This window comes from Heteronotia binoei, chromosome 13, assembly GCF_032191835.1.
Source record: "Heteronotia binoei isolate CCM8104 ecotype False Entrance Well chromosome 13, APGP_CSIRO_Hbin_v1, whole genome shotgun sequence".
In the NCBI taxonomy this organism is placed as follows: Eukaryota; Metazoa; Chordata; class Lepidosauria; order Squamata; family Gekkonidae; genus Heteronotia; species Heteronotia binoei.
Window position 1 is genome coordinate 3739262 of NC_083235.1, and position 20659 is coordinate 3759920.

General features: G+C 49.6%; 1 protein-coding gene across 1 annotated transcript; it reads right to left on the reverse strand.

Annotated features, from left to right (window-relative positions):
- Positions 1-4637: 4637 nt before the first annotated feature.
- LOC132581823 (adenylate kinase isoenzyme 1-like) lies at positions 4638-20125 on the reverse strand. The gene is made up of 5 exons (XM_060253236.1): positions 20065-20125; positions 17819-18018; positions 13036-13149; positions 9356-9550; positions 4638-4750 (listed from the first exon to the last, which is right to left on the reverse strand). The coding sequence occupies exons 1-5, from the start codon at positions 20123-20125 to the stop codon at positions 4661-4663; spliced, it is 660 nt and encodes a 219-aa protein (XP_060109219.1). The 3' UTR covers positions 4638-4660.
- Between the last annotated feature and the right edge of the window lie 534 nt (positions 20126-20659).

Sequence of the window (20659 nt, forward strand, 5' to 3'; positions counted from 1 at the left end):
AAAACAGTTAAAACAATGCAGCTATTAGATGAGAATTAATTTAAGGCAGAGTGGATGGTGTAAACACATAAATTAAGACATAATCGTCACGGGCAACTTGGATGTCCAAAAGATGTCAACTATATTGGCAATCAGTGCTGGGATGCCGGTTAGATGGTATAATAAAATAAGGACATGCTTCCCTCAGCCATAGAAAACTTCCTAGAGTCTCAGTGAAAAAGATTTATTTTGTGGGATACTGTGCTTGTATGCTATGTATTTATATCGTTGGCAATATTTGTGTGTTCATTCACCTGTAAAAATTTTGGATATCTCTATTTCTCTCTGGAGTTGGGAGTGAGCAGTGAAGTGGCCAAGTTTGCGGATGACACTAAATTGTTCAGGGCGGTGAGTACCAAAGAGGATTGTGAGGAACTCCAAAGGGATCTGTTGAGGCTGGGTGAGTGGGCGTCAATGTGGCAGATAAGGTTCAATGTGGCCAAGTGCAAAGTAATGCACGTTGGGGCCAAGAATCCCAGCTACAAATACAAGTTGATGGGGTGTGAACTGGCAGAGACTGACCAAGAGAGAGATCTTGGGGTCGTGGTAGATAACTCACTGAAAATGTCAAGACAGTGTGTGATTGCAATAAAAAAGGCCAACGCCATGCTGGGAATTATTAGGGAATTGAAAACAAATCAGCCAGTATCATAATGCCCCTGTATAAATCGATGGTGCGGTCTCATTTGGAGTACTGTGTGCAGTTCTGGTCGCCGCACCTCAAAAAGGATATGGCATTGGAAAAAGTGCAGAAAAGGGCAACTACAATGATGAAAGGTTTGGAACACTTTCTCTATGAAGAAAGGTTAAAACGCTTGGGGCTCTTTAGCTTGGAGAAACGTCGACTGCGGGGTGACATGATAGAGGTTTACAAGATTATGCATGGGATGGAGAAAGTAGAAAAAGAAGTCCTTTTCTCCCTTTCTCACAATACAAGAACTCGTGGGCACTCCATGAAATTGCTGAGCAGCCAAGTTAGAATGGATAAAAGAAAGTCCTTCACCCAAAGGGTGATTAATGTGTGGAATTCACTGCCACAGGAGGTGGTAGCGGCTGCAAGCATAGCCAGCTTCAAGAGGGGATTGGATAAAAATATGGAGCAGAGGTCCATCAGTGGCTATTAGCCACAGTATATATATGTGTGTGTGTGTGTATGTATACACACACATATATTGGCCACTGTGTGACACAGTGTTGGACTGGATGGGCCATTGGCCTGATCCAACATGGCTTCTCTTATGTTATTAAAGCGTGCGGAAAGTATATTTTTTTAAGACACTGTCGTCTTGCTACCCTGGTCTTTGGTAACTGAGGCGAAATGTGCGACAGCTGAGCTCTTGTCTTCTTTGAAGAAAAGTCTTGACAGACGGCTGTAGGAAGCTGGGACCCGTCTGGTCTTTCGCCTGCTTCGTTATTTTAGAGGGGAAGAGAGGCTGCGCATTCCAGCGTGCTTGGGGGCGGGAGGTGGAGGTTATTACACAGGCCAATAGGGAAGGAGTGGGCTGTACTGGCAAAGCTAAATCTGCTGTTTCCTAAGCCTCCTTGGATAATGTTTTTCACAGCCAGGGTGCTTTTAGGTTCTTTGGCTCTTTTATCACAGGGAACGGCCAGCAGTTCAGCACTTGGCATGCAGGTTCAATCTCGTCTCTCCAGCTAGACAGGGTAGTAAGTGATGGGAAAAACCTCAGCCTGAGACCCTGGAGAGCCGCTGCCAGTCTGAGTAGGCAATCCTGATGGACCAAGGGCCTGATACAGTATAAGCAGGGCTGGCTCTAGACTAGAGGTGTCAAACATGCAGTTCGGGGGCCAAATTAGGCCCCCCAGAGAGTTCCTATCAGGCCCCCGAGCAACTGGCTGCCACCTGCTTCCTTCTCCCTCTCTTGCTTCCTTCTGCATTGCAGCTTGCTTTGCCAGGCTTGCTCAATTGCACAGGAGCTACAGAGCAACGCCTCTGTTTTCTCCATTGGCTGAGGCTCCTCCTTTGGGGAGGGAGGGGGGGAGGAATAGCTTGCTTTGCCAGGCTCTCTCAGTCGCATGGCAGAGCTACTGAGCCAAGCCTCTCTTCCTTCTATTGGCTGAGGCTCCTCCCCCTCCTGGTCCCCTGGGGAAGGCTTTGCCCAGTTCCCTGGATCCCATGGGAGAAATACAAAGAAAGCACCTTTATGACCAATGAGTGCTAACGTTTTAAGCATATTTTAAGTTTTTATTAAAATATACATTTGTGGTTGTCTGTGTTCCTTATAAAATTTAAACTCTGCTACCTATGGCGCAGAGCGGTAAAGCTGCAGTACTGCAGTCTGAACTCTCTGCTCACAACCTGAGTTCTATCCCAGCGGAAGCTGGTTCGGGTAGCCGGCTCCAGGTTGACTCAGCCTCCCATCCTTCTGAGGTCGGTCAAAGGAGTCCCCAGCTTGCTGGGAGGAAAGCGTAGATAACTGGGGAAGGCAATGACAAACCACCCCGTAAAAAGTCTGCCGTGAAAACGTTGTGAATACGTCACCGCAGAGTCGAAAACGACTGGTGCTTGCCCAGGGGACTACCTTTACCTAAACTTAAATAAGTACACCCATGGCCTGGCCCGACATGGCCCATCCCCACAAGGTCTCCTTTATGTCCGACCCGGCCCTCATAACAAATGAGTTCGACATCCCTGGAGTGTCTGGCACCCTAGGGAAGGCTAATTTCTGGCGCCCCCCTCCTACGCTGATAACGTCGCTGAGTCGCATGGGGGGGGCACCCACTGCTTCCCTAAGAAGGTTGGCGCCCTTGACAATCACCTACTTTAAGAACATAAGAGAAGCCATGTTGGATCAGGCCAGTGGCCCATCCAGTCCAACACTGTGTCACACAGTGGCAAAATTATATATACACACACACTGTGGCTAATAGCCATTGATGGACCTGTGCTCCATATTTTTATCCAATCCCCTCTTAAAGCTGGCTATGCTTGTAGCTGCTACCACCTCCTGTGGCAGTGAATTCCACATGTTAATCACCCTTTGGGTGAAGAAGTACCTCCTTTTATCCGTTCTAACCTGTCTGCTCAGCAATTTCATCGAATGCCCACGAGTTCTTGTATTGTGAGAAAGGGAGAAAAGTACTTCTTTCTCTACTTTCTCCATCCCATGCATTATCTTGTAAACGTCTATCATGTCACCCCGTAGTTGACGTTTCTCCAAGCTAAAGAGCCCCAAGCAGGGGCAGCCTTGAGTATAACGCACGTTTATGTGTTTGGTGCAGTGCAGAGCCAGTTAGGTGTAGTGGTTAGGGCTGGTGGCCTCTAATCCGGAAAAACGGGTTGGATTCCCCACTCCATGTACAGCTGCTGGGTGACCTTGGGTCAGTCGCAGTTCTCTCAAGAGCAGTTCTCTTGGAGCCTTCTCAGCTCCACCTACCTCCCAGGGTGTTTGTTGTGGGAAGAGAAGATGATGATGTCGGATTTATATCCCGCCCTCCACTCAGAGTCTCAGAGCGGCTCACAGTCTCCTTTATCTTCCTCCCCCACAACAGGCACCCTGTGAGATGGGTGGGACTGAGAGAGCTCTGACAAGCTGCCCTTTCAAGGACAACCTCTGCCAGAGCTCTGGCAGACCTAAGGCCATCCCAGCAGGTGCAAGTGGAGGAGTGGGGAATCAAACCCGGTTCTCCCAGATAAGAGTCCGTGCACTTAACCACTACATCAAAGAGGAAGGGAAGGAGATTGTAAGCTGCTCTGAGACTCCAAACGAAGGGCGGGTTTTAATCCAATCTGTTCTTTGTGTGTCAGCCTCGCTCCCAGAAGGACTGCCCCCTCCCGCAAGTATGTGTGTTACTTGACAGCCGCAATGGGATGTGGTTGATGGTGTGTGTCAACACACTAAGCATCCTTGGACAGATCTTTCCTAGGAGAACTTGTTCACGCACCTATTTGCATACTATCCAGTTACCTCCATGGAGGACTGAACCAGCTTGGGAAGTAGGGTTACCAATCCCCAGGTGGGGGCAGGGGATCCCCTGGATTGGAGGCCCTCCCCCTGCTTCGGAGTCATCAGAAAGCAGGGGGAGGGGAGGGAAATGTCTACTGGGCACTCAATTGTTCCCTATGGAGACTGATTCCCATGGGGTATAATGGAGAATTGATCTGCGGGTATCTGGGGCTCTGGGGGAGCTGTTTTTTGAGATGGAAGCACCACATTTTCAGCATAGCATCCAGGTTTTTTTAGGTAGAGGCACCACATTTGCAGCATAGCATTCAGTGTCTCTCCCCAAAATACCCTCCAAGTTTCAAAAAGATTGGACCAGGGGGTCCAATTCTATGAGCCCCCAAAGAAGGTGCCCCTGTCCTTCACTATTTCCAATGGAAGGAAGGCATTTAAAAGTTGCGCGGTCCCTTTAAATGCAATGGCCAGAGCTCCTGTTGGAGTTCAAATATGCTTGTCACAACCTTGCTCCTGGCTCTACCCCCAAAGTCTCCTGGCTCCACCCCCAAAGTCCCCAGATATTTCTTGCATTGGACTTGGCAGCCCTATTGGGAAGTCTTTTGTGCTATGTGTGTTTAAAGGGCATCTGCGGAGCGCATAATAAAAGGCCAGTGGCTTAAACCCTTTTATTTCTTTGCGTAGAACTCAGTAGACTATGTAGTTTAGCGCTGAACTGATTGCCCTCTCAAGACGTCCTCGACAACGCTGCAGCACTTGGCGAAGATAATTTCCGATGGCTCCTCTCCCAGGACCTGCGGATGCAAAAACAGAACAGAGTCTCTGCACAGTTCTCAGCTGCCTTCTCACCCAGGTGCAGTTGGAAGGGACCCCCCAGGGTCATCTAGTCCAACCCCCTGCACAATGTAGGAAACTCACCAATACCTCCTAAATTCACAAGATCTTCATTGCTGTCAGATGGCCATCCAGCCTCTATTGAAAAACCTCCAAGGAAGGAGAGCCCACCCTCCCAAGGAGGAAGCCTGTTCCACTGAGGAATCGCTCTAAACTCACAAACACCTCCCCCTAAATTCACAGGATCTTCATTGCTGTCAGATGGCCATCTAGCCTCTGTTGGAAAACCTCCAAGGAAGGAGAGCCCACCACCTCCCGAAGAAGCCTATTTCACTGAGGAACTGCTCTGAGGAACTGGAGAGCCAGTTTGGTGTAGCGGTTAAGTGTGTGGACTCTTATCTGGGAGAACCGGGTTTGATTCCCCACTCCTCCACTTGCACCTGCTAGCATGGCCTTGGGTCAGCCATAGCTCTGGCAGAGGTTGTCCTTGAAAGGGCAGCTGCTGTGAGAGCCCTCTCCAGCCCCACCCACCTCACAGGGTGTCTGTTGTGGGGGAGGAAGGTAAAGGAGATTGTGAGCCGCTCTGAGACTCTTTGGAGTGGAGGGCGGGATATAAATCCAATATCATCATCTTCTTCTTCTTCTTAACGGTCAGCAAGTTCTTCCTAATGTTGAACCAGAAACTCTTCTGATTTAATGTCAACCCGTTGGTTCTGGTCCTACTGGGGCCACAGAAAACAATTCCACCCCATCCTCTATAGGACAGCCCTTCAAGGGCTTGAAGATGGTGATCCTATCACCTCTCAGCCGCCTCCTCTCCGGGCTAAACATCCCCAGCTCCTTCACCTTTCCTCATAGGACTTGGTCTCCAGATCCCTTACCATCTTCGTCGCCCTCCTCTGGACCTGTTCCAGCTTGTCTATATCCTTCTTAAAATGTGGTGCCCAAAACTGAACACAAGACTCCAGGTGAGGTCTTACCAGAACAGAGTAAAGCGATACCATCCCATCACGTGATCTGGACACTGTACTTCTGTTGATACAGCCCAAAATTGCATGGGGAAGGAAGGAATTTGCCTTTTTAGCCACCGCATCACACTGTTGACTTATGTTCAGTGTATGATTCACTAAGAGCCCGAGATGCTTTTATCACAGACTACTGCTAAGACAAGTCTTCCCCATCCGATAACCATGCATTGGATTTTTCCTACCGAATTGCAGAACTTTACATTTCTCCCTGTTAAAATTCGTTTTATTGGTTTTAGCCCAGTTTTCCAGCCTGTCAAGATCATCCTGTATCATTTCCCTGACACACGCACACACTTGGAAATCCAGTACTGTTCTTCCCGTCTCTTCTGGAGCAGAGAAATAGAACATAACGCGGGGATTTCCAGACACAATTTCTGTTAGTCTTTAAGGTGCTACCGCACTCTTGCTCTTTTCTGCTGGGAAAACTACGAAACAGAAAGCCCAGCTGGGTTAGACCGAAACTCCCTTTTGTTCAGTGTTTGTTTTCCTGCAGCCGCAAGCCCGATGCTGCCGGAGGTTGTACCGGCAACGGCTTTCCCTTTGTTGCTTGTTCCAAGCAGAGGCAGTTTGGTGTAGTGGTTAAGTGTGCGGATTCTTACCTGAGAGAACATAACGTAAGAACATAAGAGAAGCCAGTGGGAAAGGGAGGGTTGAGTGCCCACAATTCTTCTTTGCTCGGCAAACCATCCCAGCAACAGGGGAGGGAGAACCTGTTAGAGCAGGGGTAGGGAACCTCCATCCTGAGGGCTGTATACAGCCCTCGAGGTCACTTGGTGTGGCCCTCGGGGATTGCTGAGCCGAACAGAGCCATGTGGCAGCCTCCCTGGGACCTGGCCGGCTAGCGAGGATCATGGGACCCAGCCACACTGTGCAGCAGCCTCCCCCAGAGCCAGGCAGGGAGCACAGGGCCCAGACGTACTGTGCGGCGGCCTCCCTGGGGCCTGGATGGCCGACCAGAATTGCTGCAGGGCCCGGAAAAGTTACTGTCCACAGTTCAGGTAAGTTTCCCCCTCATTTCTTTATTTCCATTTCTTTCCATTTCTCCCCTCCCCCCCATTTCTTTGTTTCCCTTTATTCTCCTTTATTTCCATTTCTTTATTTCCATTTCTTCTCCCCTTTTGTTACCTTTATTACCCTTTCTTCCACCCATTTCTTTATTACCCTTTTGTTCCCATTTCTTCTCCCCTTTGTTTACCTTTATTACCCTTTCTTCCACCCATTTCTTTATTACTCTTTCTTCCCATTTCTTCTCCTCTTTGTTTACCTTTATTACCCTTTCTTCCCTCCATTTCATTTCCCTTTCTTCCACCCATTTTTTTATTTCCCTTTCTACCCCCTTTCTCCATTTCTGTCCCTCTCTCTGTGGAGCCTGAATGGCGAGCATTGTGAAGGACTGCTGCTGGGGTATGTGGGGGCCTTTCAAGGTCTGCTGGGAGCAGCTGCAGTTTCCGCATGAAGGGAGGGAGGGGTGGCAGGGGTGGAGGGTGGGAGCCAGCTGCCACCAGTTCAATTTGCACTTGATTATCCCAGAGGGTGTGGCCTAATATGCTAATGAGTGTGTGACCTAATATGCTAATATTAGGGGATGTAGTCTTCTATGCTACTGAGTTCCTGCTGGGCTTTTTCTACCAAAAAGCCCTGGACCTATGCATTTGCCTAGGGCGGCGGGCCGCGTGTGTGTGTGTGCCAGATCAGGCTCTCCCCACATGACTTCAAATAGAAAAACAATTATTTGTATTAATTTTGCTGGCCTAAATCATTCTTCCTCAGTGGAGCACTGTTTTTTTAAGTTGATAATCTTTTATGGCCCACGAATGATGTTATAAATATCCATGTGGCCCTTGGCAGAAAAAAGGTTCCCCACCCATGTTCTAGGACAATGCATCTCTGGTGTCTCCTGAAACTCTGGATAGGCAATTTTAGTGAGTGGTCCTGAGTACTCAGGCCCCAGGCCTTGCCTTCTGCTCTCATCAAGTCCTTCTTCACCCAAAGGGCGATCAACACATGGAATTCACTGCCACAGGAGGTGATGGTGGCTACAAGCATAGCCAGCTTCAAGAGGGGATTGGATAACTATACGGAGCGGAGGTCCATCAGTGGCCATGAGCCACAAGGTATAGAGGGAAAGCTCTGTCTGGGGCAGTAATGCTCTGTATTCTTGGTGCTTGGGGGGACAAAGTGGGTGGATTTCTAGTGTCCTGGCCCCACTGATGGACCTTCTAATGGCAGCTGGTTTTTTGGCCACTGTGTGACACAAAATGTTGGACTGGATGGGCCATTGGCCTGATCCAGCATGGCTTCTCTTATGTCTGGGGCAAGTGATGCTATGTATTCTTGATGTTTGGGGGGGGGGGGCACAGTGGGAAGGCTTCTGGTGTCCTAGCCCCACTGATGGACCTTCTGATGGCACCTGGGTTTTTTGGCCACTGTGTGACACTGAGTGTTGGCCTCGATGGGCCATTGCCCTGATCCAACATGGCTTCTCTTATGTTCTTTCTGGAGTTGGCAACCCAAAGCCAAACTCTCCCTTCCCCTCCCACAACAGACAACCAGTTGAGCAACATTCCGTCTAAGCTGAGTTAGTGTGAGCTAGCTCAGTTTTTCAACCTCTGTCTCACGCATTTTTGTCTCAGCTCATGAAAAATGGCCCCAGAGCAAACAACTTTCATGCTAGTAGTAGCTCACAACTTTAATGCTAGTAGTTTACAAAGTAGAATTTCTGCTCACAAGATTCTACAGCTTAAAGGGAACATTGCCTGTGAGGTTGGTGGGGTTGAGAGAGCTCTGACAGAAACTGCTCTTGAGCAGAACAGCCTTCAGAGAACTTGTGACAGGCGCAAGGTCTCTCCAGCAGGTGCAAGCAGAGGAGTGGGGAATCAAACCCAGTTCTCCAGATTACAGCCTATGCACTTCACCACTACACCAAACTGGCTCTCTAACAAGGTTCAAATCTCCACTGGACTCAAATGTTGTTTTGCAGCTCGAATTACTCTGCCCAGGGGTCATTTTGTAAAAAATATAGGTGGTAAAGCTCATTAATATAATTCATTAGCATATGTGCCCCCCCCAACCAAAAGCAACCCAATGCAAGAAAGGAGAGCCCCAGGCGAGTGAGGCCTGCTTGGGCTAGCTAGAGATCCAGCCAGCCCAAGCAGGTATCTATTGCCTGAGGCTCTCCTGGGCCGCCATCCCCCCAATCAAAAGGCCAGCAAGCCACCCACACCAAAATCACATCAGAAGTGGAGAAAGGGTGGGGCGTGGGCTTCTCCAGGGATTAACGAGGGCTGCTGGGGCATGGCAAAGCCCCTGGTGGCTGGCTGGCTGCCCGCTCTCCTAATCCAGGGATTGTTATGCAGCTGCACCCACTATTCAGTGGACAAGGTAGGTGGGGAGGAGGAGGGGGAACCCTCAGAAAGGTTCAGGAGCTGTGCTCCGGTGAGCTCCTGCTGAACTGGAGGCCTCAGAGCAAGAGAGAGCCTGGCCCACCCTGGGAGCGGTACTGGCGGTGCCAGAAAGCCAGTTCCCAGAGAGACCTACATTCCGCAGCATGTTCTTCTGCAGGTAGTAGGTGAGGACGGGCTCGGAGAGGGTGTAGTGGGCCTCCAGCCGCTGCCGGATGACTCTCTCGTGGTCGTCGGCCCGTGTGCCCGTGTGACTCCGCCGCAGCAGCCGCTGGATCATGGTCTCCGTGGAGCAGTCGAACACGATCACGATGTTTGGCGAGCGTCCCACCTGCAAGGAGGAAAGTAAGACGTGGCTTTGGACGCCCTTCCCTGGCGGGAGGGGGAAGGGGAGAACGCAGCTGCTGCTACTGCAGGTACGGTGCCATCGTCCCACCAGCCTCAGTTAGGACGGGAATGGAAAACAAATCGGACAGTATATAGACAAGCTGGAAGAGATCCAGAGGAAGGCGATGAAGATGGTGAGGGGTCTGGAGACCAAGTCCTAGGAGGAAAGGTTGAAGGAGCTGGGCATGTTTAGCCTGGAGAGGAGGCGGCTGAGAGGGGATCGCTGGTGCTGCTTTATAAGAACATAAGAGGAGCCATGTTGGATCAGGCCAATGGCCCCTCCAGTCCAACACGCTGTGTCACACAGTGGCCAATATACACACACATACACTGTGGCTAATAGCTACTGATGGACCTCTGCTCCATATTTTTATCCAATCCCCTCATGAAGCTGGCTATGCTTGTAGCCGCCGCCACCTCCTGTGGCAGTGAATTCCACCTGTTAATCACCCTTTGGGTGAAGGACTTCCTTTTATCCATTCTACCCTGACTGCTCAGCAATTTCATTGAACGCCCACGAGTTCTTATATTGTGAGAAAGGGAGAAAAGTACCTCTTTCTCTACTTTCTCCATCCCATGCATAATCTTGTCAACCTCTATCATGTCACCCCGCAGTCGACATTTCTCCAAGCGAAAGAGCCGCAAGCATTTTAACCTTTCTTCATAGGGAAAGTGTTCCAACCCTTTAATCATTCTAGTTGCCCTTTTCTGCACTTTTTCCAGTGCTACAATATCCTTTTTGAGGTGCGGTGACCAGAATAGTACACAGTATTCCAAAGCTGGTGAGGGGTCTGGAGACCAAGTCCTATGAAGAAAGGCTGAAGGAGCTGGGAATGTTTAGCCTGGAGAGGAGGCGGCTGAGAGGTCATCTCTGGTGCTGCTTTATTTGGGGGCTTCTTCAAATGCCCTTGGACAAGAGGTGATCTGATCCCCATCTTCAAGTCCTTGAAGTGCTGTCTTAAAGAGGATGGGGTGGAATTGTTCTCTGTGGCTCCGGAAGGTAGGACCAGAACCAGTGAGCTAAAATTAAATCAAAGGAGTTTCCGGCTCAACAAAAGGAAGAACTCCCTGATCGTTAGAGCGGTTCCTAGGTGGAACAGGCTTCCTCGGGAGGTGGTGGGCTCTCCTTCCTTGGAGGCGTTTAAGCAGAGGCTAGATCAGGGGGTGTCAAACTCATTTGTTATGAGGGTCGGATCCGACATTAAAGAGACCTTTTTGAGCCGAGCCATGTCGGGCCGGGCCATGGGTGTCCCTATTTAAGATTAGATAGCAGAGATAGACACTTTATAAAGGACACAGACAAACACAATTAAAGTTTAAAAAAAAAATTAAAATAAAACATGCTTAAAACATTCACACTCAGTCTTAAAGGTGCTTTCTTTGTATTTCTCCCTTGAGATCTAGGGAACTGGGCAAAGGGAAGCTCCGACCCTTTCCTTCCTTCCCCATAGGACAAGGAGGGAGAGGAGCCTCAGCCAATAAAGGGAAGAGAGGCTTGGCCCAGTAGCTCTGCTGTGTGAATGAGAGAGCCTGGCAAAGCAAGCTCCCCTTCCTCCCCGAGGTAGGAGCCTCAGCCAATGGAGAAAATAGAGTTTCTGCTCTGTAGCTCCTGTGCAATTGAGCAAGCCTTGCAAAGCAAGATGTGATGCAGAAGGAAGCAAGAGAGAGGGAGAAGGAAGCAGATGGCAGCCAGTTGCTCGGGGGCCTGATAAGAGGCCTCTGAGGGCCTGATTCAGCCCCCAGGCTGCATGTTTGACACCACTGGGCTAGATGGCCCTCTGCCAGCAATGAAGATCCTGTGAATTTAGGGGAAGGTATTGCTTGGGGGGGGGGGGCACAGTGGGAGGGCTACTGGTGTCCTGGCCCCACTGGTGGACTTCCTGATGGCACCTGGGTTTTTTGGCCACTGTGTGACCGAGTGTTGGACTGGATGGGCCATTGGCCTGATCCAACATGGCTTCTCTTATGTTCTTAAGTAGTTGAGCCAATGAGCTTGTCTGCACATACCTCCTGCCAGAAGCTAGGTGTCAATATGCATATTAACCTGTAATGGGAAGCCCTAATTGGGTAATCAATAGATTTGGGGATGGTCTGGGGAGAAAGCATTAGGTTGCAAAATAGAAGTCATGTTGGTCTGAAGTAGTGGAACAAAATAGGAGTCGATTGCACCTTTAAGACCAACTTTGTTTTATTCAGAGCGTAAGCTTTTGTGTGCATGCACACTTCCTTCTTTTTGACCCAGGTTTATTAGCAATAGAATAATTAACAGGCATTCTCACATTCTGACATGTTACTGTTTTATGGTTTCCCACACTAATGCAACCTAGATCAAAGGTCTTCTGAATTTGTTAATTTTACTCTTCTACTATTGGTTTTTAACTTTGTACCAGTTGGCATTCCAAACCCCACCAGCTATATGTGGCTCTGCTTACTGTACCTCATTCCTCGTCTGAAGAAGTGTGCGTGCACACGAAAGCTTACGTTCTGAATAAAACTAAGTTGGTCTTAAAGGTGCAATCATAAGAACATAAGAGAAGCCCTGTTGGATCAGGCCAATGACCCATCCAGTCCAACACTGTGTCACATAAGAACATAAGAGAAGCCATGTTGGATCAGGCCAATGGCCCCTCCAGTCCAACACTCTGTGTCACATAAGAACATAAGAGAAGCACTGTTGGATCAGGCCAATGGCCCATCCAGTCCAACACTCTGTGTCACATAAGAGAAGCCATGTTGGATCAGGCCAATGGCCCCTCCAGTCCAACACTCTGTGTCACATAAGAGAAGCCCTGTTGGATCAGGCCAATGGCCCCTCCAGTCTAACACTCTGTGTCACATAAGAGAAGCCATGTTGGATCAGGCCAATGGCCCATCCAGTCCAACACTCTGTGTCACACATAAGAACATAAGAGAAGCCCTGTTGGATCAGGCCAATGGCCCATCCAGTCTAACACTCTGTGTCACATAAGAGAAGCCATGTTGGATCAGGCCAATGGCCCATCCAGTCCAACACTCTGTGTCACATAAGAGAAGCCATGTTGGATCAGGCCAATGACTCATCCAGTCCAACACTCTGTGTCACACAGTGGCCAAAATACACACATACACATTCGACACAATCAACTCCTATTTTGTTCTACTTCAGACCAACATGGCTGCCTATTTGGATCTCTCTACATTAGGTTACAGTTTATGACCCTTTGTTTAAGTCCCTAGATCTCCATGCAGTTGCTGTTTAGACCTGAGAGAGTCAACATGCAGGTCAGAGGAGTCGGATAGGATGTTAACTCCTTTTCTTGTTTTGTAGAACTCCAAGTTACCTTTTCCCTCACTAGACAAGTAAAGATTACTTTGTTAAAGCTGAATGCGTGTGTCTGGCTATTTTTGCAGTCCACTTTGCTAACGATATCCTAACAAGGATACACTTACCACTTCCTCAAACAGCTTGGCCTGGCCGATTCCCCGGGGAAAGCCGTCGATAAAAAACCCCTTGACGTTTTCAGTTCGAAGCATGTTGTCAGTCACCAAGTCCAAAACATAGCCCTGAGGAGAGAGGTACCCTGCCTTTTTGAATTGAAATATTCATTCCAATTGAAGATCAGTAATAGAAAGAATGCAATGAAAGAAGACAATGCAATAGCGCCATTCGTGCAAAGGAAAAAGCCAATCTGCACAGCCAGTTAGACCTCCAGTGGCCAATGAGAAACTCCGCTGGGGAAAATTATCCCACTTGACCCCGCCCACATTCTAACACACCCTGGCAGTGTTCCCTCTAAGCTGAGTTAGTGTGAGTTAGTTCTTTAGCCTCCGGCTCACACGATTTTTGTCTTTGCTCAGGAAAAATGGCCCCAAAGCAAACTAATTGATGGAGCAGCTCACAACTTTAATGCCAGGAGCTCACAAAGTAGAATTTCTGTTCACAAACTTAGAGGGAACATTGTCAGCGGGCACCAGGAAATAGGGTTGCCAAATCCAATTCAAGAAATATCTGGGGACTTTGGGGGTGGAGCCAGGAGACTTTGGGGGTGGAGCCAGGAGACATTGGGGGCGGAGCCAGGAGCAAGGGTGTGACAAGCAGAATTGAACTCCAAAGGGAGTTCTGGCTATCACATTGAAAGGGACCGCACACCTTTTAATTGCCTTCCCTCCATTGGAAATAATGAAGAATGGGGGCACCTTATCTTGTGGCGTCACAGAGTTGGAGACTCTGGTCCAATCTTTTTGAAACTTCAAGGGTATTTTGAGGAGAGGCACTTGATGCCATGCTGAAATTTTGGTGCCTCTACCTCAAAAGACAGCCCCCCCAGAGCCCAACATACTCGCAGATCAATTCTCCATTATTCCCTATGGGAATCGGTCTCCATAGGGAATAACGGAGTGCCCAGCAGACGTTTCCCTTAGTCCTCCCCCCTTTCTGATGACTCTGAAGCGGGGAGGGGGGTCTCCAAACCGGGGGATTGAAGACCTGGAGATAACCGTGTACTACGTTACAAGTATATATTTGCTATTAACTATCTGTACTTTAGCACTGAACACTATAATAATAATAATTTTTAATTTATATCCCGCCTTCCCTGCCAAAGCAGGCTCAGGGCGGCTCACATAACATAAATACAATATTACAATAATAAAATAATAAAGGCGAGCCAGTTTGGTGTAGGAGAGCTAGTTTGGTGTAGTGGTTAAGTGCGCGGACTCTCATCTGGGAGAACCGGGTTTGATTCCCCCCTCCTCCACTTGCACCTGCTGGCATGGCGTTGGGTCCGCCATCGCTCTGGCAGAGGTTGTCCTTGAAAGGGCAGCTGCTGTGAGAGCCCTCTCCAGCCCCATCCACCTCACAGGGTGTCTGTTGTGGGGAAGAAAGGGAAAGGAGATTGTAGCCCACTCTGAGACTCTGTCCTTGAAAGGGCAGCTTCTGTCAGAGCTCTCTCAGCCCCACCCACCTCACAGGGTGTCTGTTGTGGGGGAGGAAGGTAAAGGAGATTGTAGGCCACTATGAGACTCTGTCCTTGAAAGGGCAGCTTCTGGGAGACCTCTCTCAGCCCCATCCATCTCACAGGGTGTCTGTTGTGGGGGAGGAAGGGAAAGGAGATTGTGAGCCGCTCTGAAACTCTTCGGAGTGGAGGGCGGGATATAAATCCAATATCTTCATCTACTTCATAGGGTGTCTGTTGTGGGGGGGAGAAAGTAAAGGAGATTGTGAGCCGCTCTGAGACTCTTCGGAGTGGAGGGTGGGATATAAATCCAACATCTTCATCTACCTCACAGGGTGTCTGTTGTGGGGGAGGAAGGGAAAGGAGATTGTGAGCCGCTCTGAGACTCTTCGGAGTGGAGGGCGGGATATAAATCCAATATCTTCATCTACCTCACAGGGTGTCTGTTGTGGGGGAGGAAGGGAAAGGAGATTGTGAGCCGCTCTGAGACTCTTCGGAGTGGAGGGCAGGATATAAATCCAATATCTTCATCTACCTCACAGGGTGTCTGTTGTGGGGGGAGGAAGGGAAAGGAGATTGTGAGCCGCTCTGAGACTCTTCGGAGTGGAGGGCGAGATATAAATCCAATATCTTCATCTACCTCACAGGGTGTCTGTTGTGGGGGGAGGAAGGGAAAGGAGATTGTGAGCCGCTCTGAGACTCTTCGGAGTGGAGGGCGAGATATAAATCCAATATCTTCATCTACCTCACAGGGTGTCTGTTGTGGGGGGAGGAAGGGAAAGGAGATTGTGAGCCGCTCTGAGACTCTTCGGAGTGGAGGGCGGGATATAAATCCAATATCTTCTTCATCTTCAAATAAAATACACCAATTTCGAATTTTTAGTTAAGCATTAAAACATCAATAAAACCAAATTTTAAACACAGATTAATTTGGTGCTACGAATATAACATAGCTTTGCACAGTGATGGTACAATAATTCCACATTAAAAAGCCAGTTGGAAGAGGACGGTCTTATAGGCCCGGCGGAACTGGTTAAGGTCCCGCAAGGCCCGTACCACTAGTTTGCGTACAAGAATCACTTTATACAACGAAAAAGGATTGTAGTACAGCTTAACAACCACTCACAAGAGAACACCTCGATAAATACACCTTGCATTAAGAACAACACCACGTAGGTTCCGTAGAATGACTGTATACCTTTGAAAAGTGTATTTCTCACATTGTCAAGCATTTCTTATCAGGGCCATCTTAACAGCATTATGGACCCCGGGCAAAGCAGTGTACCGAGACCCTACAACTAGGCTTCCCAATCCCCAGGTCCCAGCGGGAGATCCCCTGGTTTTACAGGCTTCCCCCCTCCCCCAGCCAGCTGGCCGGCGGGGGAAGCTCCACCCCTACAGCCATTATGCACCTCCAGGAACGATTCCCATAGGGAATTATGGGGAATTGATCCACGGGTGTCAGGGGCTCTGGAGGGCTGTTTTTTGAGGTAGAGGTGCCAAATTTTCCATATAGCATCTAGTGCCTCTCCCCAAAATACCTCCCAAGTTTCAAAAGGATTGGGCCAGGGGGTCCAATTCTATGAGCCCCAAAAGAAGGTACCCCTATCCTTCATTGTTTTCTATGGAAGGAAGGCATTCTAAAAGGTGTGCTGTCCCTTTAAATGTGATGGCCAGAACTCCCTTGGAGTTCAATTATGCTTGTCAGACTCACACCCTTGCTCCTGGCTCCGCCCCAATGTCTCCTGGCTCCACCCCCAAAGTCTCCTGGCTCCACCCCCAAAGTCCCCAGATATTTCTTGAATTGGACTTGGCAACCCTACCTACAACAGCTACTCACAGGAATAAAAATGTAAATGGTCGATAAAATTTGTACAGATCTACAAGACTACATTCAATATTTTCTCAACTTGCACAAATAAAAAGTTTATCCATTCATATATTCACAAACATAAGAACATAGCAGAAGTCATGTTGGATCAGGCCAATGGCCCATCCACTCCAACACTCTGTGTCACACAGTGGCCAATAAATTTGTGTATGTATGTATGTACACACATACATACATATACACAGATACACACACACACACATAAACATACACACACACACACACACACACACACACACACTGTGGTTAATAGCCACTGATGGACCTCTGCTCCATATTTTTATCCAATCCCCTCTTGAAGCTGGCTATGCTTGTAGCCGCCACCACCTCCTGTGGCAGTGAATTCCACATGTTAATCACCCTTTGGGTAAAGAAGTACTTCCTTTTATCTGTTTTAACCTGACTGCTCAGCAATTTCATTGATTGCCCACGAGGTCTTGTATCGTGAGAAAGGGAGAAAAGTACTTCTTTCTCTACCTTCTCCATCCCATGCATAATCTTGTAAACCTCTCTCATGTCACCCCGCAGTCGACATTTCTCCAATCTAAAGAGCCCCAAGCGTTTTAACCTTTCTTCATAGGGAAAGTATTCCAAACCTTTCATCATTCTAGTTGCCCTTTTCTGCACTTTTTCCAACGCTATAATATCCTTTTTGAGATGCGGTGACCAGAATTGTCCACAGTATTCCAAATGAGACTGCACCATCGATTTATACAGGGGCATTATGATACTGGCTGATTTGCTTTCAATTCCCTTCCTAATAATTCCCAGCATGGCGTTGGCCTTTTTTATTGTAATCACGCAGTGTCTTGACATTTTCAGTGAGTTATCTACCATGACCCCAAGATCTCTCTCTTGGTCAGTCTCTGCCAGTTCACACCCCATCAACTTGTATTTATAGCTGGGATTCTTGGCCCCAATGTGCATTACTTTGCACTTGGCCACATTGAACCTCATCTGCCACATTGATGCCCACTCACCCAGCCTCAACAGATCCCTTTGGAGTGCCTCAATACCTGGTTATTAGTACTGCATCATACACAGATTAGTATGGGGCCCCTATGCTTATGGGGCCCAAGGGCAAGTGCCCATCAGACCCATGTGTTAAGACACCCCTGCCTCTTGTGAGTGGCTGTTAAGCTGTATTATGATTCTTTTTTTGTTATATAAAGTGATTCTTGTAAGCAAACTAGTGTTCAGTGCCAAAGTAGTGATAGTAAAGAGCAGATATATATTAATAACGTCGTACACGGTTATCTCCAGGTCTTCAACTCACCTGGGGATTGGCAACCCTACCAGGAAAGGTGTTGGAAGGTGCCCAGATGCTCCAGGTAGCAGCCCCCAATCTAAAGTGTAATCCTAGCATCCGGGTGTGGGGTGTTCTTACCGCTGGGACCAGGGCCCCTTTCAGCATGATGTCCTTGATGATCCGGCTCCTGCTGGTTGCCTTTTTGGCTTCCTCCCGCAGGAGCTCTCCAACCGCCACGTGGTAGAAGTTGTACTTGGTCGCCAGGCGGGCGCAGTGCGAGCCCTTGCCACACCCTGGGCCCCCGATCACAAAGACGATGATGGGCGAACGCAGCTTCTCTGCAGCGAGGGGGAGAGAGGGGGGCGTCTGGGTGAGAGAGGAGGAACCAGAGTCCGATCGAATCAGGGCTTTGAAAGGGGATGAGACAGGCTCATGAAGGACAGGTGCGTCACTGGCCACAAGGCATTGGTGACTAAAGGGAACCTCCAGAGCCAGTTTGGTGTAGTGGTTAAGAGCCAGGTTTGATTGCCCAGTCCTCCACCTGCAGCTGCTGGAATGGCCTTGGGTCAGTCAGAGCTCTGGCAGAGGTTGTACTTGAAAGGGCAGCTGCTGTGAGAGCCCTCTCACCCCACCCACCTCACAGGGTGTCTGTTGTGGGGGAGGAAGATAAAGGAGATTCTGAGCTGCTCTGAGTCTCTGAGATTCAGAGTGGAGGGTGGGATATAAATCCAATATCATCATCTTCTTCTTTCAGGGGCAGTCAACCTCTGAATCCCAGAGCCAGGAGACAGTATCATGAGAAGGCCTCGGCCTCTCTGCTCTGTTCTTGGCCTTGCAGAGGAACTGGCTGGCCACTGGGTGAGACAGGAGGCTGGACTAGATGGACCCTCACTGGTCTGACCCAGCAGGGCTCTTCTGATGTTCCTCTCAGGGGAAGGCCTCGGCCTCTCTGCCCTGTTGCTGGCCCTCCAGAGGAACTGTGTGAGACAGGAGGCTTGAGTAGATGGACCCTCCCTGGTCTGACCCAGCAGGGCTCTTCTGATGTTCTTCTCAGGGGAAGGCCTCGCTCTCTCTGCCCTGTTGTTGGCCCTCCAGAGGAACTGGTTGGCCACTGTTGTGAGACAAGATGCTGGACTAGATGGACCCTCCCTGGTCTGCTGCCACAGGGCTCTTCCTAGGTTCAATATAGGGTTACTGAGACAACCCCCCGAGATTATAAACTCTGTGGGGATGCCAGAAGCTGCCTTCTACTGAATCAGACCATTGGTCCATCGAGACTGCTAGCTCCTTTCTAGGGTCTCCGGCAGAGAGAGTTCTTTCCCATCATCACCTCCTGTCTGGTCCTTCTAACTGGAGATGCCGGGGATTGAACCTGGGACCTTCTGCATGCCAAGCAGAGGCTCTGCCACTGAGCCAGGGTCTCAGATCAAGGTCTTCCCCATCACCTCCTGTCTGGTCCTTTTAACTGGAGATGCCGGGGATTGAACCTGGGACCTTCTGCATGCCAAGCAGAGGATCTGCCACTGAGCCAGGGTCTCAGATCAAGGTCTTCCCCATCACCTCCTGTCTGGTCCTTTTAACTGGAGATGCTGGGGATTGAACCTGGGACCTTCTGCATGCAAAGCAGAGGCTCTGCCACTGAGCCAGGGTCTCAGGTCAAGTTCTTTCCCATCCCCTTCTGCCTGGTCCTTTTAACTGGAGATGCTGGGGATTGAACCTGGGGCCTTCTGCATGCCAAGCAGGGGCTCTGTCACTGAGCCAGGGTCTCAGGTCAAGGTCTTCCCCATCACCTCCTGTCTGGTCCTTTTAACTGGAGATGCTGGGGATTGAACCTGGGGCCTTCTGCATGCCAAGCAAAGGCTCTGCCACTGAGCCAGGGTCTCAGGTCAAGGTCTTTCCCATCACTTCCTGCCTGGTGCTTTTAACTGGAGATCCCGGGGATTGAACCTGGGACCTTCTGTGTGCCGAGCAGAGGCTCTGATGCTGAGCCACAAACAGCAGATATCTCCCACCTGAATTACCCAAATGCTTTGGACTGGCCCTGAAGCCAGGCCAGTGGTTGGTCCAACTTACTTGCTTGTGTATGATGAATGTGATATGTGTGTGTGTGGAAAGTACCATCAAGTCGCAGCTGACGTATGGTGATCCTGTGGGGTTTTCTAGGCAAGAGACATTTCAGAAGTGGTTTTGCCATTACCTGCCTCTGTGTCCCCTCCCTGGTATTCCTTGGAGGTCTCCCAACCAAATACTTGCCAGGGCTGAGCCTGCTTAGCTTCCAAGATCTGGGGAGACTGGGCTAGCCAGGTCAGGTGTGGGGGGGTGTGTTAGATCCCTTGGCTTGCAGCAAAACTGGCACAAAAAACCAGGCCGACGTCCTCCCTTACCTCTCAGTTCAAAGTTCAAAGGCTTTGTGGTTTCTGGCAGCCGGCCGTGACAGATCCCCATCCTGAGGCCAAGCTGGGGGATCGCAGGCACTGGCCGTGCCTGGAACCTCTGAGCTCCTCTGCAAAACCCACCTGGCCATTTTACCAGCTGGGCTGACCCCTGCCTCCTTTCTGATGTCACAGACATTTGAGGTAGGGAGGGTCCAGCCCAGGGCTGGCCAAGCTCTGGGGAGACAGGTGTGTGTGTGAAAGGGACTGTGTGCCTGGACCCGGACCAAACGACAGAGCTAAGAAACTAGCCCCGGTGACTGAGCAGAACCTCCATGTTCAGAAGCAGTCACCCTCTGAATCCCATAGCCAGGAGGCAGCGTATGGGAAGGCCTTGGCCTCCACGCCCTGTTGTAGGCCACAGTGTGAGGCAGGATGCTGGAGTAGGTGGACCCTCGCTGGTTTGACCCAGCAGGGCTCTTCTGAGGTTCTTCTCAGGGGAAGGCCTCGGCCTCTCTGCCCTGTTGTTGGCCCTCCAGAGGAACTGGTTGGCCACAGTGAGGCAGAATGCTGGACTAGATGGACCCTCTCTGGTCTAATCCAGCAG

Coding starts and splice junctions, on each gene's coding strand:
- LOC132581823 (XM_060253236.1), bottom strand. CDS start 20,125: ATGGGGATCTGTCACGGCCGGCTGCCAGAAACCACAAAGCCTTTGAAC. Junction 13,150..17,818: donor AAGGGGCCCTGGTCCCAGCG/GTAAGAACACCC, acceptor CTCTCTCCTCAG/GGCTATGTTTTGGACTTGGT. Junction 4,751..9,355: donor AGAAGAACATGCTGCGGAAT/GTAGGTCTCTCT, acceptor TTGCATCCGCAG/GTCCTGGGAGAGGAGCCATC.